At 38.6% G+C, this 19,975-nt stretch overlaps 2 protein-coding genes across 5 annotated transcripts; both read right to left on the bottom strand.

Annotated features, from left to right (window-relative positions):
• Positions 1-372: 372 nt before the first annotated feature.
• Positions 373-5,944, bottom strand: LOC121912728 (lysozyme g-like). 2 transcript variants are annotated; one of them, XM_042435103.1, is made up of 5 exons: positions 5,690-5,944; positions 5,044-5,149; positions 3,636-3,838; positions 3,520-3,547; positions 373-971 (listed from the first exon to the last, which is right to left on the bottom strand). In XM_042435103.1, the coding sequence occupies exons 1-5, from the start codon at positions 5,699-5,701 to the stop codon at positions 835-837; spliced, it is 486 nt and encodes a 161-aa protein (XP_042291037.1). In that variant the 5' UTR covers positions 5,702-5,944; the 3' UTR covers positions 373-834. The 2 variants fall into 2 exon arrangements, with proteins under 2 accessions (XP_042291037.1, XP_042291028.1); XM_042435094.1 differs by having other exon boundaries at positions 375-971; positions 3,406-3,547.
• A 1,793-nt stretch (positions 5,945-7,737) lies between these two features.
• LOC121912739 (lysozyme g-like) lies at positions 7,738-19,042 on the bottom strand. 3 transcript variants are annotated; one of them, XM_042435120.1, is made up of 5 exons: positions 19,005-19,042; positions 10,993-11,076; positions 9,580-9,782; positions 9,350-9,491; positions 7,738-8,333 (listed from the first exon to the last, which is right to left on the bottom strand). In XM_042435120.1, the coding sequence occupies exons 1-5, from the start codon at positions 19,012-19,014 to the stop codon at positions 8,197-8,199; spliced, it is 576 nt and encodes a 191-aa protein (XP_042291054.1). In that variant the 5' UTR covers positions 19,015-19,042; the 3' UTR covers positions 7,738-8,196. The 3 variants fall into 3 exon arrangements, with proteins under 3 accessions (XP_042291054.1, XP_042291050.1, XP_042291063.1); XM_042435116.1 differs by lacking the exon at positions 19,005-19,042 and adding an exon at positions 11,715-11,771; XM_042435129.1 differs by lacking the exons at positions 7,738-8,333; positions 9,350-9,491; positions 9,580-9,782; positions 10,993-11,076 and adding exons at positions 15,942-16,385; positions 17,499-17,637; positions 17,726-17,907 and having other exon boundaries at positions 19,005-19,037.
• Between the last annotated feature and the right edge of the window lie 933 nt (positions 19,043-19,975).

The raw sequence follows: 19,975 nt of genomic DNA on the forward strand, positions 1-19,975 counted from the left end.
AATGAAAGTTGAGAATACTGGAAGTCTGAGAATATTCAACACTGTCTGAAATATTTAAAGAGCCACTCCACAGACCTACACATGAGGTAAAGTTTACTTGTTAAGAGGAGAACTACTCAGCCAGTAAATAATGTGTATAATGTATTTTCATCTGGGTTATCTCAGCCTGAGCTTGAGACTTTTTAAATATTTAACAGAAACTGTGGCATTTAGGAGGCACTGAGGATCTAATGAAAGACACTATCTCACTGCATTATGGGAATTGTAGGATCCAGTGTTTTTGGAGTTTGACCAATATTAAGGACTAAAAGTCACAAGTGGTTAAGAAGAATAAGTTGTGTTGTTAATTTTTGTCAGGACTTTACTGTTTGTTCTTACAGCTCAACTGTGGCACAGACATAACAAGAGCAGCATGCAGGAACTCTTACACCTGCTCACAGTGATGCTGGAGGATGTTGTGTGTGTACATGTCTGTAAATGTATCCACTTGTCATTTAGTGAAAAGACATGACTCAGGATTATATATACTGGACTGATAGCTTTATTGATCCACTGATACACGCTGCAAATGACATCAAACATTGTAGTTACTCTGCTGCAGAAATGTATTTGTCCACTTTAAGATAATTGCATTTATAAAATTATAAAGGTTATAGAATGACACAGATATCAATCAGTCATGCTGAGACCTTCATTTGATTAGTGAGATTTCACTGATGAGCACACCAACTCCTTTAAAAAAATGAAAAGTAAGTGTTGTCTAATTCTGCTTCATGTTGATGGTATTTGCTGTTCAAAGTTAACTTTAACTCAGAAATGGGGGAGCTCTCTGAGTTAAAACCCATTCTTCTCATAGTACTGGGCCCTGGCAGTGACATCATTGGAATAGTCCCCTCCGGTAGTGTGATCGTCCACTTTGCTGTAGGAGGAGGCCATTTTTTCTGTTCCCATGTTGTAGGCAGCCAGAGCTCCTAAAGCAGGAAGAAAATAATTTGAAGGGTGCAGAAAAATGCAGTGAGGTGAGTTTATTTTGCCAATTTGTTGTATTATTTCAAGGAGGTTTGTGTTCTTCAGCAGGGATTGATAATTGATAATTGATAATTGATAATTAACATTCACAGTTTTCACAGTTGACATCCATTCAAAACACATTCTGACTTTAAAGGAGCTGTATCATGCTTTGTGATTTTCTCTTATTTATATACTGTTATGATGTTGGATATCTGTGTTAAACATGGTCAAAATTCAGAAACTTGAGATGATCGTATGTATAAATGCTCCCTGCAAGTCAAAATTCGGGGTTCTATAGTTTGTTTCATGGTTTGTTGATGTAGCCTCCTGAGCGGCCGGAGGTCAGCTGTGACGCAGCTTCTGGGAGCTAACCAATCAGAGCAGAGTGGACTTGTTGGGAGGGCGTCATTAAAATGGCCTGTTTCAGACAGAGGCTGAACCGAAGGGCTGCATAAAGAGTCAGTATAGATCCATAAGGTGTTTTTGTTTTATTTATTGTAAATCATGCAAAGATATTCCAGTAGAGCCCCAGATTAAAAATATAGACCTGGAAATGTGCATGATATGGTTCATTTAATGCCATTTGAACATTTCTGACCTAGTGGTTGAACTAAAAAAGGCTGAAGGCAACACATAGTGTACTGCACCATCTCTCACCAGCTGCCTGTAGTACAAAGCAAGTTCAACATAACCAGGATAGCGGTCATATGATGGTGGTTCTCAACTCGGTAAATCAACCCAGGTTTTACCAATCTAGCCATGAGCATGTTAACATAAAAGGGGCGGTGTTTGCAGCAGAGCGCAAACTATAACATTAGACAAATACAAAGAAGTTAAAGACACAATCCAGTCAGTGTCAAATGGACTTGAGCGCAAATAAAAAATAAATATAAAAACATAATTCAAGGTAGAAGTAGGCTTACTTTCATATGTTATAAGTACAAGAAGTACAAGACTTTAGTGCTTCAATCAGTCTGTGTTTTAGGATATCGGTATACAAAAGCACAATGAAATGGCTTTGACATCACCCACAGCATACATAAAAGTACCTGTAGCAAAGTAACGCAAGGCAATGCATACATTCTGTGTGACTGTAAATCCACAACTCTGGCGTGTTGCACCCCAGTGAGCATTTTCCCGTTGAAAAGACGTTTAAGAAATTGTTATGTTCACCCATGAAAAGATGTTCAAAACAGGTTAAACTGAGAAATTTGGATGCGTTTTCTTAGTTAGGCTCCAAAATGACAACAGAAATTTGTACATTGTAGAGGATGAAAAATTTCACTATTGCAAATCCTGGTGAAATATGGTCTAGCGAAGGAGGGTTCCCACACCAGGTCTCTAACCCTGATCTCCCAGATCACAGATGACTGCACAAACCACTCAGCCAAAGCTCAGCTCCACCTGACACACAGACCTGCAGCTATTTATACATCTGTGACACAGACGGACAGCAGAGTGGAGCAGAGGAGAGGGATGGAGACAGTAACCTCACTACGCTACGAGTCCCGACCTAAGTGCTGTTATATGACGTTATTTTTGTCTTCCCGAGAACAAATAATTTTTAAAACATTTGTATGAAATAAATATTCATTAAAACCCACAATTTGTACTTTTCCAAATACCGCATTCGGATTTTTCTCCACCCCTACTATATAGTTCCATATTTATGACATTTTATATGAAACATTAAATGCGTTGAAATTACGTCTTTGTGTCGACCACATTTATCCTACCAGTGCAACATGACTTTGGAAAAATACCTTCACACTAATCGATACGTCTCTCTTTCAAGCTACAACTAAACAAATTATCAAAATGATTAAACAAATTTGTGTTTCATTACATGTTGATTTTGTAATCACATTTTAACTGGTTGAAAAGAGGCCTCAGACATTCAGACCAAATATCACCCAGTTTTCAACTAGAAATCATCGTTGAAATCCCAGTTGGTGCTCACTGGGACTGGCAACATAAGGCTCAAAAAGCTGAAACAGATAAGTCATCCCCTCCAATGACAATCTATACCTATCAATAAAAAATGTCAGGGAAAGTTGGGTTTTGCCAGTTTCTGAACGCTCTTTTCCAAAAGGTGTCCTGTCCGAATAATTAGAATAATGCTATAATCACTCAAAAAAATTCTACAAACAGAGGCTTTAATTTACTAAATTAAATAATACTGGTGGATTTGCTGTTTCAGGACTTCAAGAGTAATTGCTTTTTAGATTTATTTGTAAAAACTTCAGTTTTCATTTTGAAACTTTGTAAAATCTTTCTGTTTGTTCTGATGTTGTAAATTTTACACTGATACCACTAACTCACACTGCAACAATAGACAACATTGTTTTACAACCCAAAGACACACAGACAACTCTTCAGATGGATGATCTTTACCTTTCAGCTTCTGGTTCTTGTCCCAACGAGGAAATTTTTTCTCAATGTCATTTGAGTATAAGCCCACTAGAATCTTAGTGCCTTGATTGATATGTTCCTGGCTGTCCCACTCACCCCTAGGCGTGTGCCAGTCCTTGTCAATCTAGGAAGCATAAAAATAAAAGACATTACTATCAGGCAGGTGGATGCAGAGAGTGTGTTGGACAGAGACTTGTGTGTGGAACACAGACCTGCATTAGTCCGAAGGCGTTCCCGTTGTTCCCCCAGCCATCATCCAAACCTGCCCCTCTGCCTCCGCGGGTCTCTCTGGAGATGATGCCAGCCACGACAGAAGGCTGCACGTCATTTTTTTTAGCAGCCCTGATAATCTTGTCTTTGTACTTCTTTATGTAAGGAAGATCATCTGCAGCCATCTCATGGGATGCGCGCACTCCTGAGGAAATGAAAGTTTCTATTCATTTAAACTTCATCATGTAAAATGTTCATGGCTGTGCCACATTATTCATTATCAGAAAGTGTCTCAATTCAAATACATTTTCTTTAATTTACCAGGATAACCCAGTCAGTATCAATACTGCTTTCAGGGAGTTTCTTTACATAATTAACTAGACTAAGAGTCTATAGAGGGGCTTTGAGCTAAATGCTATCAGGTATAATGTTTACCAGGTTCACCATCTTAGTTTATCAGCACTCAAGACAATGTTCAGCGGGGGATGATGGGAATAAAATTATTGGACAAATTAAATTTACTAGATGTAAAGTTAAGAGATCACCAGTTATTACAAGTCATCCTGAGGGGAAATCTGTATCAGCGGGTTAGCTTAGCTTACCACAAAGACTGAAAACAGAGGAAACAGAGATATTTTTTCTGTTCAAAGAAAATCATCTGCCTACCAGCACCTGTAAAGCTCAATAATCAACACGTTATATCTCATTTGTTTAATCTGCAAAAGCATAATCCTAAATGTAAAAACAACAAGTTGTGTTTTCAAGGGCCGGCTGTGTGGGACTATTTCTTGGTCGGGCGCAGTGACTTAAAACCAGCATATCATTTTTATACTTTATTTTTGTACAGATTAAATGAGATATAATTAGTGAGCTTCAGAGGTTCTGGCAGGTGGATTTTATTACCTTTGGACTAAACCAGACTAGCTGTTTCCCCTGATTCCAGTCCTACTAAACTAAACTAACCAGCTGCTGGATGTAGCTTCATATTCATTGTACAGACATGAGGGAGGTGATTTTCTCATCCAACTCTCTGTAAGAAGGGGAAGCGCATTTCCCAAAATGTTGAACTATTCTTTAATTTGGTCCAATATGCTGCCAATACCAGCCATTTACAGAAGTAAATCTCGATTTTGTCTCTTGATCCAGCTTGTCATGAGACGAGCAGCCCTGTTGGTCTCACCATGTTTTGTTTCACTGCAGTAGTGCTGGAGGTAAGAAGAACAGCATTGTGCATTGTGACCAGGACTTTCCTGTTTACATGAGCCTCTGCTCTGCTTATTCTACCCAAACCAGCTCCTCATTTATTGACCACCTCTTCCAGAGGACCTGTTTGAAGATATTAACCCTGTCACTAATGATCCAGGAGTCCTTCTATTCATCATGATGATGATGGTGTTTGATGTCACTCACCTCTGGAGCTTTTTCCATCAGCCCGTGCTGTCTCGTCTGATGCACCAGTTGTGTTAACCTTACGAATGTCTCCATGTGGATAGTCTGTATCAGAAGGCCATGAAAACTACACCAAACACCAAACATAGAATATATACAACAAAACATATACAAGTCAGAAAAGTTCAAATGCAAAATGTAAGAAATTCATGTAAAAGTATTTAGATGACCTTCTCCTCTCTGAATTTACCAGAGCAATAACATTATCATCTCACAACCCCTCAATGACACTTTGGAGGGAGCCTGACCCCTAGGTTGGGAAGCTAGGGTAAAAAACAGTTAAAACTAGCTCCACCTCGCTCAGCTACAACTGTAAAATACTGATTATGCACCAAATACATCAGTATTAATAATTTAATAATGTTGTATATGATAATATATCACAGGGGACATTTTTCTGCAGAATAAGTATTTTTTGATACTTAAAGTACATCTTGCTTTTCTACTTTTTCTTTACTAACTCTTAACTTTTTAGCATCTTGGATATTGTTGTATTGGTACTTTTATTTAAGGATCTGAGTTCTTCCTCCACAAATACCATCATGCAGCTACACACACATTACTGTGGTGGACAAAGAGTCATTTTCACAAAACAAAGTGTACTTACCATCGACCCCATGTTGTTTTTCTGTTGCTCTTCTAGAAGTGATGGTGATTATCAGACTCTTCCTCTACTTAAACAGTGAATCTCATCTCCACTGGCTGCAGCACAGCCAATCAAACCAGAGGAGGTGGAGCACATGGTTTCCCAGAAATAACTGTCCAGCAGGGAATGAACCCTTTAACCCAACCAGTATTCAGTCAAAATGAAAGTAAGTAAGCACTTATCAAATATTTGGACTTTTGTATTTAGGTGTATTGATGTGGATTTTTACTTTTTGGTTTAGTTTGCACTGATGTTGTTTTAGTATTATTTGCTTTTAAATGCTCTGCAATTTAAATAAAACTAATAAACAACTTTGACTCATCGGTTCCTCTTTAAATGTTGCTTTAAAAAAAGAAACTCAGAATCCAAATATTAAAAATACAAACAGGACAGAAAGACAATCTGAAGGGTTGAAACAGTGAGGCCGATATTTCACTCGTACAAACCAAGAAGCAAAATCCAACTGATGATAAACTGATAAATAAATTATCTGACTGGAGTCATATTTGATAAATCAAAGTTGTTTAATGTCATGTTGCATCTTAAACAACTACATCTATACCTTAAGTTTCAGCCCTTATGATTAAATTAAGGACAGACAGTATATGCATATCAAACAAAGGTTTCACCCTGAATCATACGTCACTTCTCTAGAAGCCAAAGATCTTTAGTTGCACAGCTGAGAACTCATTTCTATAGATTAGACTTCTTATAAATACTCTGTTTGCTTTTAGTTTTGTTTGTTTGTTTGGTTGTGTGTTTTAATTCTTGTGTATGTATTATGCATATGTATGTGTATTTATGTATGTATGTATGTATTTTATCCTATTTGTGAAGCACTTTGTAAATGTGTATTTTAAAAAGTGCTATATAAATAAAATTATTATTATTATTATTATTATTATTGTCTCTGGTGTGTTTGATCATTATGAACGAGCAGACTTGCTTTATTCTGGTCACATTAGCTGCTAGTTGACTTTTTCTACAAGCAGTTAAATCGAGGTTCAGTTGTTATCTTGTTGGTTCATTTCTGCAGCCACAGGGCGTAGTCTATTGTTGAACCACTTCACATACTATAACGCAGCTTCCTGCAGCTCAGTTTCAGTTTAGTTTGTTCGGCTCATTGGAGACAGGCTTTTCACAGTATGAAACTGCTGGAAAATGAAAAAAGTTGAAAATTCTGTTTCTCCTTATATATAATAGTAATGCACGAATATATATATATATATATATATATATGTATATATATATACACATATAATTATTTATTTATTTACCTTCAGTGTTGTTGTTAGAAGCCTTAGAGTTATTTTAGATGACCAAGATACACTAAAACACATCATCTGGATACCATTTCTAAGATGTTTGTTTGTTCAAATCGTCTTCCATTCATCACATCTGCTGCCCCGCCAGGATTCTTTCACAGTCATACAACAATTATTTAAAACATAGTGACTGAAGTTTGAAAAGTCAGATCTGAAACAGGTTGTTGTGGAGGGAGTCACGTCAGTCATGTGTCTCAGGTTAAGAGCTAACATTGAATGAATAGTGCACCCTGTTGTGGACAAAACTGGAAATTACAAGCTGAGGTGTGAAACCAAAGTCTTACTCACAAATCAGGAGTCGTATTCACAAAACCTCCTACGACTAAACGTTTCTCCTGACTGGCCGAGTTAGGAGAAACTCCTAAGAATAAGAGGCGTGTCAGTCAGGAGAAATTCAGTGATGATGAACTTTGTAAAGCACATTTTGAAGGCAGGTGAGTTAATAAATAAGGATCCAATGTATGAAAATATTAAAGCAAGACAATGACACCAGAGATGATGGTTTATATATATGAGAATGAATCATGTTTCCTTTTGTACCGTCCCTGTCATGAGAACTGCATTATGGGAATTGTAGGATCCAGTGTTTTTGGAGTTTGACCAATACTAAGGATTAAAAGTCACAAGTGGTTAAGAAGAATAAGTTGTGTTGTTAATTTTTGTCAGGACTTTACTGTTTGTTCTTACAGCTCAACTGTGGCACAGACATAACAAGAGCAGCATGCAGGAACTCTTACACCTGCTCACAGTGATGCTGGAGGATGTTGTGTGTGTACATGTCTGTAAATGTATCCACTTGTCATTTAGTGAAAAGACATGACTCAGGATTATATATACTGGACTGATAGCTTTATTGATCCAATGATACACGCTGCAAATGACATCAAACATTGTAGTTACTCTGCTGCAGAAATGCATTTGTCCACTTTAAGATAATTGCATTTATAAAATTATAAAGGATATAGAATGACACAGATATCAATCAGTCATGCTGAGAACTTCATTTGATTAGTGAGATTTCACTGATGAGCACACCAACTCCTTTAAAAAAATGAAAAGTAAGTGTTGTCTAATTCTGCTTCATGTTGATGGTATTTGCTGTTCAAAGTTAACTTTAACTCAGAAATGGGGGAGCTCTCAGAGTTAAAACAAATGATCCTCATAGTACTGGGCCCTGGCAGTGACATCATTGGAATAGTCCCCTCCGGTAGTGTGATCGTCCACTTTGCTGTAGGAGGAGGCCATTTCTTCTGTTCCCATGTTGTAGGCAGCCAGCGCTCCTAAAGCAGGAAGAAAATAATTTGAAGGGTGCAGAAAAATGCAGTGAGGTGAGTTTATTTTGCCAATTTGTTGTATTATTTCAAGGAGGTTTGTGTTCTTCAGCAGGGATTGATAATTGATAATTGATAATTGATAATTGACATTCACAGTTTTCACAGTTGACATCCATTCAAAACACATTCTGACTTTAAAGGAGCTGTATCATGCTTTGTGATTTTCTGTTATTTATATACTGTTATGATGTTGGATATCTGTGTTAAACATGGTCAAAGTTCTGAAACCTGAGATGATCGTATGTGTAAATGCTCCCTGCAAGTCAAAATTCGGGGTTCAATGGTTTGTTGATGTAGCCTGGAGGTCAGCTGTGACGCAGCTTCTGGGAGCTAACCAATCAGAACAAAGTGGGCTTATCGGAACAGCCTGTTTCAGACAGAGGCTGAACTGAGGGGCTGCATAAAGGGCCAGTTTAGATCAATAAGTTGTTTTTTTTACTGTAATCATGCAAAGATATTCCAGTAAAGCCCCAGATTAAAAATTATAGACCCAGAAATGTGCATGATATGGTCCCTTTAATGCCATTTATAGAAAGAATTTGAACATTTCTGACTTTGGCGCCCCCTAGTGGTAGAACTGAAAAGGCTGAAGGCAACACATAGTGTACTGCACCATCACTCACCAGGATTGTCTCATTTATTTACTCTCACAAACAAAAAGGTGTCCTGTCCGAATAATTAGAATAATGCTCTAATCACACAAACAGTCTGCAAACAGAGGCTTTAATTTACTAAATTAAATAATACTGGTGGATTAGTTGTTTCAGGAATTCAAAAGTAATTGCTTTTACAGATTTATTTGTAAAAACTTCAGTTTTCATTTTGAAACTTTGTAAAATCTTTCTGTTTGTTCTGATGTTGTAAATTTTACACTGATACCACTAACTCACACTGCAACAATAGACAACATTGTTTTACAACCCAAAGACACACAGACAACTCTTCAGATGGATGATCTTTACCTTTCAGCTTCTGGTTCTTGTCCCAACGAGGAAATTTTTTCTCAATGTCATCTGAGTATAAGTCTACTAGACTCTTAGTGCCTTGATTGATATGTTTCTGGCTGTCCCACTCACCCTCAGGCTTGTGCCAGTTCTTGTCAATCTAGGAAGCATAAAAATAAAAGACATTATTATCAGGCAGGTGGATGCAGAGAGTGTGTTGGACAGAGACTTGTGTGTGGAACACAGACCTGCATTAGTCCGAAGGCGTTCCCGTTGTTCCCCCAGCCATTAACCAAACCTGCCCCTCTGCCTCCGCGGGTCTCTCTGGAGATGATGCCAGCCACGACAGAAGGCTGCACGTGATATTTGTCAGCAGCCTTGATAATCTTGTTTTTGTACTTCTTTATGTAAGGAAGATCATCTTCAGCCATCTCATGGGATGCGCGCACTCCTGAGGAAATGAAAGTTTCTATTCATTTAAACTTCATCATGTAAAATGTTCATGGCTGTGCCACATTATTCAGTATCAGAAAGTGTCTCAATTCAAATACATTTTCTTTAATTTACCAGGATAACCCAGTCAGTATCAACACTGCTTTCAGGGAGTTTCTTTACATAATTAACTAGACTAAGAGTCTATAGAGGGGCTTTGAGCTAAATGCTATCAGGTATAATGTTTACCAGGTTCACCATCTTAGTTTATCAGCACTCAAGACAATGTTCAGCGGAGGATGATGGGAATAAAATTATTGGACAAATTAAATTTACAAGATGTAAAGTTAAGAGATCACCAGTTATTACAAGTCATCCTGAGGGGAAATCTGTATCAGCGGGTTAGCTTAGCTTACCACAAAGACTGAAAACAGGAAACAGATATTTTTTCTGTTCACAGAAAATCATCTGCCTACGAGCACCTGTAAAGCTCAATAATCAACACGTTATATCTCATTTGTTTAATCTGCAAAAGCATAATCCTAAATGTAAAAACAACAAGTTGTGTTTTCAAGGGCCGGCTGTTATGTGTGGGACTATTTCTTGGTCGGGCGCAGTGACTTAAAACCAGCATATCATTTTTATACTTTATTTTTGTACAGATTAAATGAGATATAATTAGTGAGCTTCAGAGGTTCTGGCAGGTGGATTTTATTACCTTTGGACTAAACCAGACTAGCTGTTTCCCCTGATTCCAGTCCTACTAAACTAAACTAACCAGCTGCTGGATGTAGCTTCATATTCATTGTACAGACATGAGGGAGGTGATTTTCTCATCCAACTCTCTGTAAGAAGGGGAAGCGCATTTCCCAAAATGTTGAACTATTTTTTAATTTGGTCCAATATGCTGCCAATACCAGCCATTTACAGAAGTTTGTAAATCTTGATTTTGTCTCTTGATCCAGCTTGTCATGAGACGAGCAGCCCTGTTGGTCTCACCATGTTTTGTTTCACTGCAGTAGTGCTGGAGGTAAGAAGAACAGCATTGTGCATTGTGACCAGGACTTTCCTGTTTACATGAGCCTCTGCTCTGCTTATTCTACCCAAACCAGCTCCTCATTTATTGACCACCTCTTCCAGAGGACCTGTTTGAAGATATTAACCCTGTCACTAATGATCCAGGAGTCCTTCTATTCATCATGATGAGGATGGTGTTTGATGTCACTCACCTCTGGAGCTTTTTCCATCAGCCCGTGCTGTCTCGTCTGATGCACCAGTTGTGTTAACCTTACGAATGTCTCCATGTGGATAGTCTGTATCAGAAAGCCATGAAAACTACACTAAACACCAAACATAGAATATATACAACAAAACATATACAAGTCAGAAAAGTTCAAATGCAAAATGTAAGAAATTCATGTAAAAGTATTTAGATGACCTTCTCTTCTATGAATTTACCAGAGCAATAACATTATCATCTCACAACCCCTCAATGACACTTTGGAGGGAGCCCGACCCCTAGGTTGGGAATCTAGGGTAAAAAACTGTTAAAACTAGCTCCACCTCGCTCAGCTACAACTGTAAAATGCTGATTATGCACCAAATACATCAGTATTAATAATTTAATAATGTTGTATATGATAATATATCACAGGGGACATTTTTCTGCAGAATAAGTATTTTTTGATACTTAAAGTACATCTTGCTTTTCTACTTTTTCTTTACTAACTTTTTAGCATCTTGGATATTGTTGTATTGGTACTTTTATTTAAGGATCTGAGTTCTTCCTCCACAAATACCATCATGCAGCTACACACACATTACTGTGGTGGACAAAGAGTCATTTTCACAAAACAAAGTGTACTTACCATCGACCACATGTTGTTTTTCTGTTGCTCAATTTCAGCACCGTGATGGACAAAGACGCATTTTCAACAAAAAGTGTACTTACTCTGAGACATGTTGGTCTTTCTTCTCTGTTGCTCCTCCAGAAGTGATGGTGATTATCAGACTGTTCCTCTACTTAAACAGTGAATCTCATCTCCACTGGCTGCAGCACAGCCAATCAAACCAGAGGAGGTGGAGCACATGGTTTCCCAGAAATAACTGTCCAGCAGGGAATGAACCCTTTAACCCAACCAATATTCAGTCAAAATGAAAGTAAGTAAGCACTTATCAAATATTTGGACTTTTGTATTTAGGTGTATTGATGTGGATTTTTACTTTTTGGTTTAGTTTGCACTGATGTTGTTTTAGTATTATTTGCTTTTAAATGCTCTGCAAATTAAATAAAACTAATAAACAACTTTGACTCATCTGTTCCTCTTTAAATGTTGTTTTAAAAAAAAGAAACTCAGAATCCAAATATTAAAAATACAAACAGGACAGAAAGACAATCTGAAGGGTTGAAACAGTGAGGCCGATATTTCACTCGTACAAACCAAGAAGCAAAATCCAACTGATGATAAACTGATAAATAAATTATCTGACTGGAGTCATATTTGATAAATCAAAGTTGTTTAATGTCATGTTGCATCTTACACAACTACATCTATACCTTAAGTTTCAGCCCTTATGATTAAATTAAGGACAGACAGTATATGCATATCAAACAAAGGTTTGACCCTGAATCATACGTCACTTCTCTAGAAGCCAAAGATCTTTAGTTGCACAGCTGAGAACTCATTTCTATAGGTTAAACTTCTTATAAATACTCTGTTTGCTTTTAGTTTTGTTTGTTTGTTTGGTTGTGTGTTTTAATTCTTGTGTATGTATCATGCATATGTATGTGTATTTATGTATGTATGTATTTTATCCTATTTGTGAAGCACTTTGTAAATGTGTGTTTTAAAAAGTGCTATATAAATAAAATTATTATTATTATTATTATTATTATTATTATTATTATTATTATTATTATTATGTCTCTGGTGTGTTTGATCATTATGAACGAGCAGACTTGCTTTATTCTGGTCACATTAGCTGCTAGTTGACTTTTTCTACAAGCATATATAAATATATATTTATATATGTGTGTGTGTGTGTGTGTGTGTGTGTGTGTATGTATGTATACATATATACATATATTTAAAAAAAAATCTCCCTCTCACCCCCCTCTCATGGGGGGTGGTGGTGTGTCTTCCTCAAGCTCGGGTCCTCTACCAGAGTTCTAGCAGTTTGAGGGTTCTGCACAGTATCTTAGCTGTTCCTAGGACTGCGCTCTTCTGGGCACCTCAGATGTTGTACCTGGAATCTGCTGGAGCCACTCTCCCAGTTTGTGGGTCACAGCCCCCAGTGCTCCAATTACCACTGGCACCACTGTTGCCTTCACTCCCCACATCCTTTCTAGCTCCTCTTTCAGCCCTTGGTATTTTTCGATCTTCCTGTGTTCCTTCTTCTTGATGTTGCTGTCACTTGGGATTGCTACGTCTATCACCACTGCCTTCTTCTGTTGTTTGTCGATCAACACGATGTCCGGTTGGTTAGCCATCACCAGCTTGTCAGTCTGGATCTGGAAGTCCCACAGGATCTTGGCTTGGTCATTCTCAACCACCTTACGAGGTGTCTTCCATTGTGACCTTGGGACCTCCAACTCATACTCAGTGCAGATGTTCCTGTACACTATGCCAGCCACTTGGTTATGGCGTTCCATGTACGCTGTTCCTGCCTGCATCTTACACCCTGCTATTATGTGCTGAACTGTCTCAGGAGCATCTTTGCACAGCCTGCACCTGGGGTCCTGTCTGGTGTGGTAGATCCCCGCCTCTATTGATCTTGTACTGAGTGCCTGTTCTTGTGCTGCCATGATTAGTGCTTCTGTGCTGTCCTTCAGTCCAGCCTTTTCCAGCCACTGGTAGGATTTCTTGATATCAGCCACTTCTTCTATCTGTCGGTGGTACATGCCGTGTAGGGGCTTGTCCCTCCATGATGGTTCCTTCTCCTCCTCTGCATCATCGAGTTTCTGCTGCCTGAGATATTCACTTAGCAGTTCATCTTTGGGGGCCATCTTCCTGATGTATTCCTGGATGTTGGTTGTTTCATCCTGGACAGTGGCTCTGACGCTCACCAGTCCTCGGCCGCCCTCGTTCCGCTTAGTGTACAGTCTCAGGGTGCTGGACTTGAAATGAAACCCTCCATGCATTTGTAGCTGTCCTGAACATCTGCAATGGTGCCTGCTGGTAGCTCAACCCCCTTGGTCCTGATCACCTTCCCTCTCTTCGATACCATCCGACCACACTTTTCTAGTCCGAATGACATTCCGATGTCGTTGCTGTAGATCCCGGTGAGGTGGATCAGTGAGTCGATGTCTCACTCATTCCTGGCATACAGCTTGATGTCATCCATGTAGAGGAGGTGACTGATGGTTGTTCCACTTCGGAACCGGTACCTGTAGCCACTCTTTGAGATGATCTGGCTGAGGGGGTTCAGGCCTATGCAGAACAGCAGCAGGGATAGTGCATCACTTTGGTATATGCCGCACTTGATGGTAACTTGTGCAATTGGCTTTGAGTTGGCCTCCAGAGTCGTTTTCCACAGCCCCATTGAGTTCTTGATGAAGGCTCTTAGTGTCCTGTTGATGTTGTACATCTCCATTCCAGTATCCATGTGTTTGGCATTGAGTCATAGGCCTTCTTGTAGTCAATCCAGGCAGTGCACAGGTTGGTCTGCCTGGTCTTGCAGTCTTGGGTGACTGCTCTATCGACCAGTAGCTGGTGCTCAGCACCCCTGGTATTACTACCAATTCCTTTCTGGGCCCTGCTCATGTATTGGGCCATGTGCCTATTCATCTTAGCCGCTATGTTGCCTGACAGGAGCTTCCATGTTGTACAGAGGCAGGGTATTGGCCGGTAGTTGGATGGGATTATGCCCTTCTGGGGGTCCTTCATGATTAGGACTGTCCACCCTTGGGTTAACCATTCTGGGTGCGTCCCATCCATCAGCAGCTGGTTCATTTGTGCTGCCAGGCGTTCATGGAGTGCAGTCAGTTTCTTTAGCCAGTAGGTGTGGATCATGTCCGGGCCCAGTGCTGTCCAGCTCTTCATACCTGACACTCATTCTTGGATGTCTGCCATTGTAATGGTTACTGGATCTTGTTCTGGGAGATTGCTGTGGTCTGCTCTTAGATCCAATAGCCACTGAGCATTGGTGTTATGTGATGCCTCCTTCTCCCATAGGCTCTTCCAGTATTGTTCAGTCTCAGCCCTGAGAGGATCTGTTCTTGTGTTATTACCTTGCCACTGAAAGTACAGTGGAGAACATCCTATTAATTCTCCTGGCTTCTGCTTCTCCTGTGTATCTCTTCAGGCGGGTAGCCAGAGCTGTGAGCCTTTGCTTGGCAGTCTCCAGTGTTTGTTTGTTCAAATCTTCTCCATCCATCACATCTGCTGCCACCAGGATTCTTTCACAGTCATACAACAATTATTTAAAACATAGTGACTGAAGTTTGAAAAGTCAGATCTGAAACAGGTTGTTGTGGAGGGATTTGTCATTTTCTCTTTCAAACTTTTCTCCGTTGTGTGGTGCAACATGAAGTCATGTGTCTCAGGTTAAGAGCTAACATTGAATGAATAGTGCACCCTGTTGTGGACAAAACTGGAAATTACAAGCTGAGGTGTGAAACCAAAGTCTTACTCACAAATCAGGAGTCGTATTCACAAAACCTCCTACGACTAAACGTTTCTCCTGACTGGCCGAGTTAGGAGAAACTCCTAAGAATAAGAGGCGTGTCAGTCAGGAGAAATTCAGTGATAATGAAGTTTGTAAAGCACATTTTGAAGGCAAGTGAGTTAATAAATAAGGATCCAATGTATGAAAATATTAAAGTAATACAATGACACCAGAGATGATGGTTTATATATTTATATGAGAATGAATCATGTTTCCTTTTGTACCGTCCCTGTCATGAGAACTGCATTATGGGAATTGTAGGATCCAGTGTTTTTGGAGTTTGACCAATACTAAGGACTAAAAGTCACAAATGGTTAAGAAGAATAAGTTGTGTTGTTAATTTTTGTCAGGACTTTACTGTTTGTTCTTACAGCTCAACTGTGGCACAGACATAACAAGAGCAGCATCTAGGAACTCTTACACCTGCTCACAGTGATGCTGGAGGATGTTGTGTGTGTACATGTCTGTAAATGTATCCACTTGTCATTTAGTGAAAAGACATGACTCAGGATTATATATACTGGACTGATAGCTTTATTGATCCACTGATACACGCTGCAAATGACATCAAACATTGTAGTTACTCTGCTGCAGAAATGCATTTGTCCACTTTAAGATAATTCCATTTATAAAATTATAAATGACAGATCAATCAATCAGATTGTAATCATGCTGAGAACTTCATATGATTTGTGAGATTTCATTGATGAGCACACCAGAAAATGTGAACTTGCAAAAGTAAGTGTAAGTCTAATTCTGCTTCATGTTGATGTTATTTACTGTTTAAATTTAACTTCAACTCAGAAATGGGGGAGCTCTCTGAGTTAATACCCATTCCTCTCATAGTACTGGGCCCTGGCAAGGACATCACTGGAATAGTTCCCCCAAGTAGTGTGAGCGTCCACGTTGTTGGGGTCCATTCTTTGTGTTCCCATGTTGTAGGCAGCCAGCGCTCCTAAAGCAGGAAGAAAATAAGTTTAAGAGTGAGGAAAAATGTGGTGAGATGAGTTTATTTTGCCAATTTGTTGTATTATTTCAAGGAATTTTGTGTTCTTCAGCAGGGATTGATAATTGATAATTGATAATTGATATTCACAGTTTTCACAGTTGACATCTGTTCAAAACACATTCTGACTTTAAAGGAGCTGTATCATGCTTTGTGATTTTCTGTTATTTATATACTGTTATGATGTTAGATCTGTGTTAAACATGGTCAAAGTTCTGAAGCCTGAGATGATCGTATGTATAAATGCTCCCTGCAAGTCAAAACTCAGGGCTTCTGCCTGCTTTGAATGCTTTGTTTGCAACGTTTTTTTCTATCTTGCTGACGAGCTGACATCAGATTGTCAAATGAAGAACAAGAAAAAGAAGTTAAATCGTTTGTTTCATGGTTTGTTGACGTAGCCTGGAGGTCAGCTGTGACGCAGCTTCTGGGAGCTAACCAATCAGAACAAAGTGGGCTTATCGGAACAGCCTGTTTCAGACAGAGGCTGAACTGAGGGGCTGCATAAAGGGCCAGTTTAGATCAATAAATTGTTTTTTTTACTGTAATCATGCAAAGATATTCCAGTAAAGCCCCAAATTAAAAATTATAGACCCAGAAATGTGCATGATATGGTCCCTTTAATGCCATTTATAGAATGAATTTGAACATTTCTGACTTTGGCGCCCCCTAGTGGTAGAACTGAAAAGGCTGAAGGCAACACATAGTGTACTGCACCATCACTCACCAGGATTGTCTCATTTATTTATTCTCACAAACAAAAAGGTGTCCTGTCTGAATAATTAGAATAATGCTCTAATCACACAAACAGTCTACAAACAGAGGCTTTAATTTACTAAATTAAATAATACTGGTGGATTAGTTGTTTCAGGACTTCAAAAGTAATTGCTTTGCAGATTTATTTGTAAAAACTTCAGTTTTCATTTTGAAACTTTGTAAAATCTTTCTTTATGTTTTGATGTTGTAAATTTTACACTGATACCACTAACTCACACTGCAACAATAGACAAGACTGTTTTACAACCCAAAGACACACAGACAACTCTTCAGATGGATGATCTGTACCTCTCAGCTTCATGGTCCCGGTCAACTGAGGAAATTCACGTCCGACGGTTCGGTAGCAGTCTGCTAGAATCTCAGTGCCTTGATCGATATGTTCCTGGCTGTCCCACGCACCCCTAGGCGTGTGCCAGTTCTTGTCAACCTAGGAAGCATAAAAATAAAAGACATTATTATCAGGCAGGTGGATGCAGAGAGTGTGTTGGACAGAGACTTGTGTGTGGAACACAGACCTGCATTAGTCCGAAGGCGTTCCCGTTGTCCCCCCAGCCATTAACGAAACCTGCCCCTCTGCCTCCGCGGGTCTCTCTGGAGATGATGCCAGCCACGACAGAAGGCTTCATTCCATAATTGTTAGCAGCCCTGATAATCTTGTTTTTGTACTGGTTTATGTAACGAAGATCTTCTGCAGCCTCTGCAGAGGAAGTTAAAGTTTCTAATCATTTAAACTTCATCATGTAAAATGTTCATGGCTGTGCCACATTATTCAGTATCAGAAAGTGTCTCAATTCAAATACATTTTCTTTAATTTACCAGGATAACCCAGTCAGTATCAACACTGCTTTCAGGGAGTTTCTTTACATAATTAACTAGATTAAGAGTCTATAGAGGGGCTTTGAGCTAAATGCTATCAGGTATAATGTTTACCAGGTTCACCATCTTAGTTTATCAGCACTCAACACAATGTTCAGCGGAGGATGATGGGAATAAAATTATTGGACAAATTAAATTTACTAGATGTAAAGTTAAGAGATCACCAGTTATTACAAGTCATCCTGAGGGGAAATCTGTATCAGTGGGTTAGCTTAGCTTACCACAAAGACTGAAAACAGAGGAAACAGATATTTTTTCTGTTCACAGAAAATCATCTGCCTACCAGCACCTGTAAAGCTCAATAATCAATACGTTATATCTCATTTGTTTAATCTGCAAAAGCATAATCCTAAATGTAAAAACAACAAGTTGTGTTTTCAAGGGCCGGCTGTTATGTGTGGTAATATGATTTCAGTGGTTTTTGATCTGGATCTGGTCTAATGTGGTCTAGATGTGAATCAGCCTTTTTTCAGTTTTGACAAATTAAGGTTTCATAAATCTGACACAATCTGTGTTTCAATGAGTCTCTGGAGTCTCCCTGGTAATCTAGTCCAGATTTGACAAGTCTAAGTGTAGCGGATTTGGATAAGGACCTGGACTAATGTGATCTGAATGGAGAAATATCATTGAATATCATTGATCATACTGGAGTATTGATCTCTTGAGACTTTTTAATACTGAGCAGGTTGGACCACAGCAAATAGGCAGAAATAACAATAAGACTGAAAATCTGTTTACTATGAGTCATTTTCCCCTTATTTGTTACCTTTTTCAGTTCATGAATTAGCTTGAAAACAACTGAAAACATCATCTACAGGCGTTACGCCACTTTTAAGGTGGATCAGAAAATTCCAATAAGAAGCTTAATTTCAGCGCCGTGATGGACAAAGACGCATTTTCAACAAAAAGTGTACTTACCCCGAGACATGTTGGTCTTTCTTCTCTGTTGCTCCTCTAGAAGTGATGGTGATTATCAGACTCTTCCTCTACTTAAACAGTGAATCTTATCTCCACTGGCTGCAGCACAGCCAATCAAACCAGAGGAGGTGGAGCAAATGGTTTCCCAGAAATAACTGTCCAGCAGGGAATGAACCCTTTAACCCAACCAGCATTCAGTCAAAATGAAAGTAAGTAAGCACTTATCAAATATTTGGACTTTTGTATTTAGGTGTATTGATGTGGATTTTTACTTTTTGGTTTAGTTTGCACTGATGTTGTTTTAGTATTATTTGCTTTTAAATGCTCTGCAAATTAAATAAAACTAATAAACAACTTTGACTCATCGGTTCCTCTTTAAATGTTGCTTTAAAAAAAGAAACTCAGAATCCAAATATTAAAAATACAAACAGGACAGAAAGACAATCTGAAGGGTTGAAACAGTGAGTCCGATATTTCACTCGTACAAACCAAGAAGCAAAATCCAACTGATGATAAACTGATAAATAAATTATCTGACTGGAGTCATATTTGATAAATCAAAGTTGTTTAATGTCATGTTGCATCTTACACAACTACATCTATACCTTAAGTTTCAGCCCTTATGATTAAATTAAGGACAGACAGTATATGCATATCAAACAAAGGTTTGACCCTGAATCATACGTCACTTCTCTAGAAGCCAAAGATCTTTAGTTGCACAGCTGAGAACTCATTTCTATAGATTAGACTTCTTATAAATACTCTGTTTGCTTTTAGTTTTGTTTGTTTGTTTGGTTGTGTGTTTTAATTCTTGTGTATGTATCATGCATATGTATGTGTATTTATGTATGTATGTATTTTATCCTATTTGTGAAGCACTTTGTAAATGTGTATTTTAAAAAGTGCTATATAAATAAAATTATTATTATTATTATTATTATTATGTGTCTGGTGTGTTTGATCATTATGAA

Source organism: Thunnus maccoyii, chromosome 2 (assembly GCF_910596095.1).
Source record: "Thunnus maccoyii chromosome 2, fThuMac1.1, whole genome shotgun sequence".
Lineage (NCBI taxonomy): Eukaryota > Metazoa > Chordata > Actinopteri > Scombriformes > Scombridae > Thunnus > Thunnus maccoyii.

Coding starts and splice junctions, on each gene's coding strand:
- LOC121912739 (XM_042435120.1), bottom strand. Junction 9,783..10,992: donor TGATGGAAAAAGCTCCAGAG/GTGAGTGACATC, acceptor TCATTTCCTCAG/GAGTGCGCGCATCCCATGAG. Junction 8,334..9,349: donor CAAGAACCAGAAGCTGAAAG/GTAAAGATCATC, acceptor TTCCTGCTTTAG/GAGCGCTGGCTGCCTACAAC.
- LOC121912728 (XM_042435094.1), bottom strand. Junction 3,839..5,043: donor TGATGGAAAAAGCTCCAGAG/GTGAGTGACATC, acceptor TCATTTCCTCAG/GAGTGCGCGCATCCCATGAG. Junction 3,548..3,635: donor ACGCCTTCGGACTAATGCAG/GTCTGTGTTCCA, acceptor TATGCTTCCTAG/ATTGACAAGGACTGGCACAC.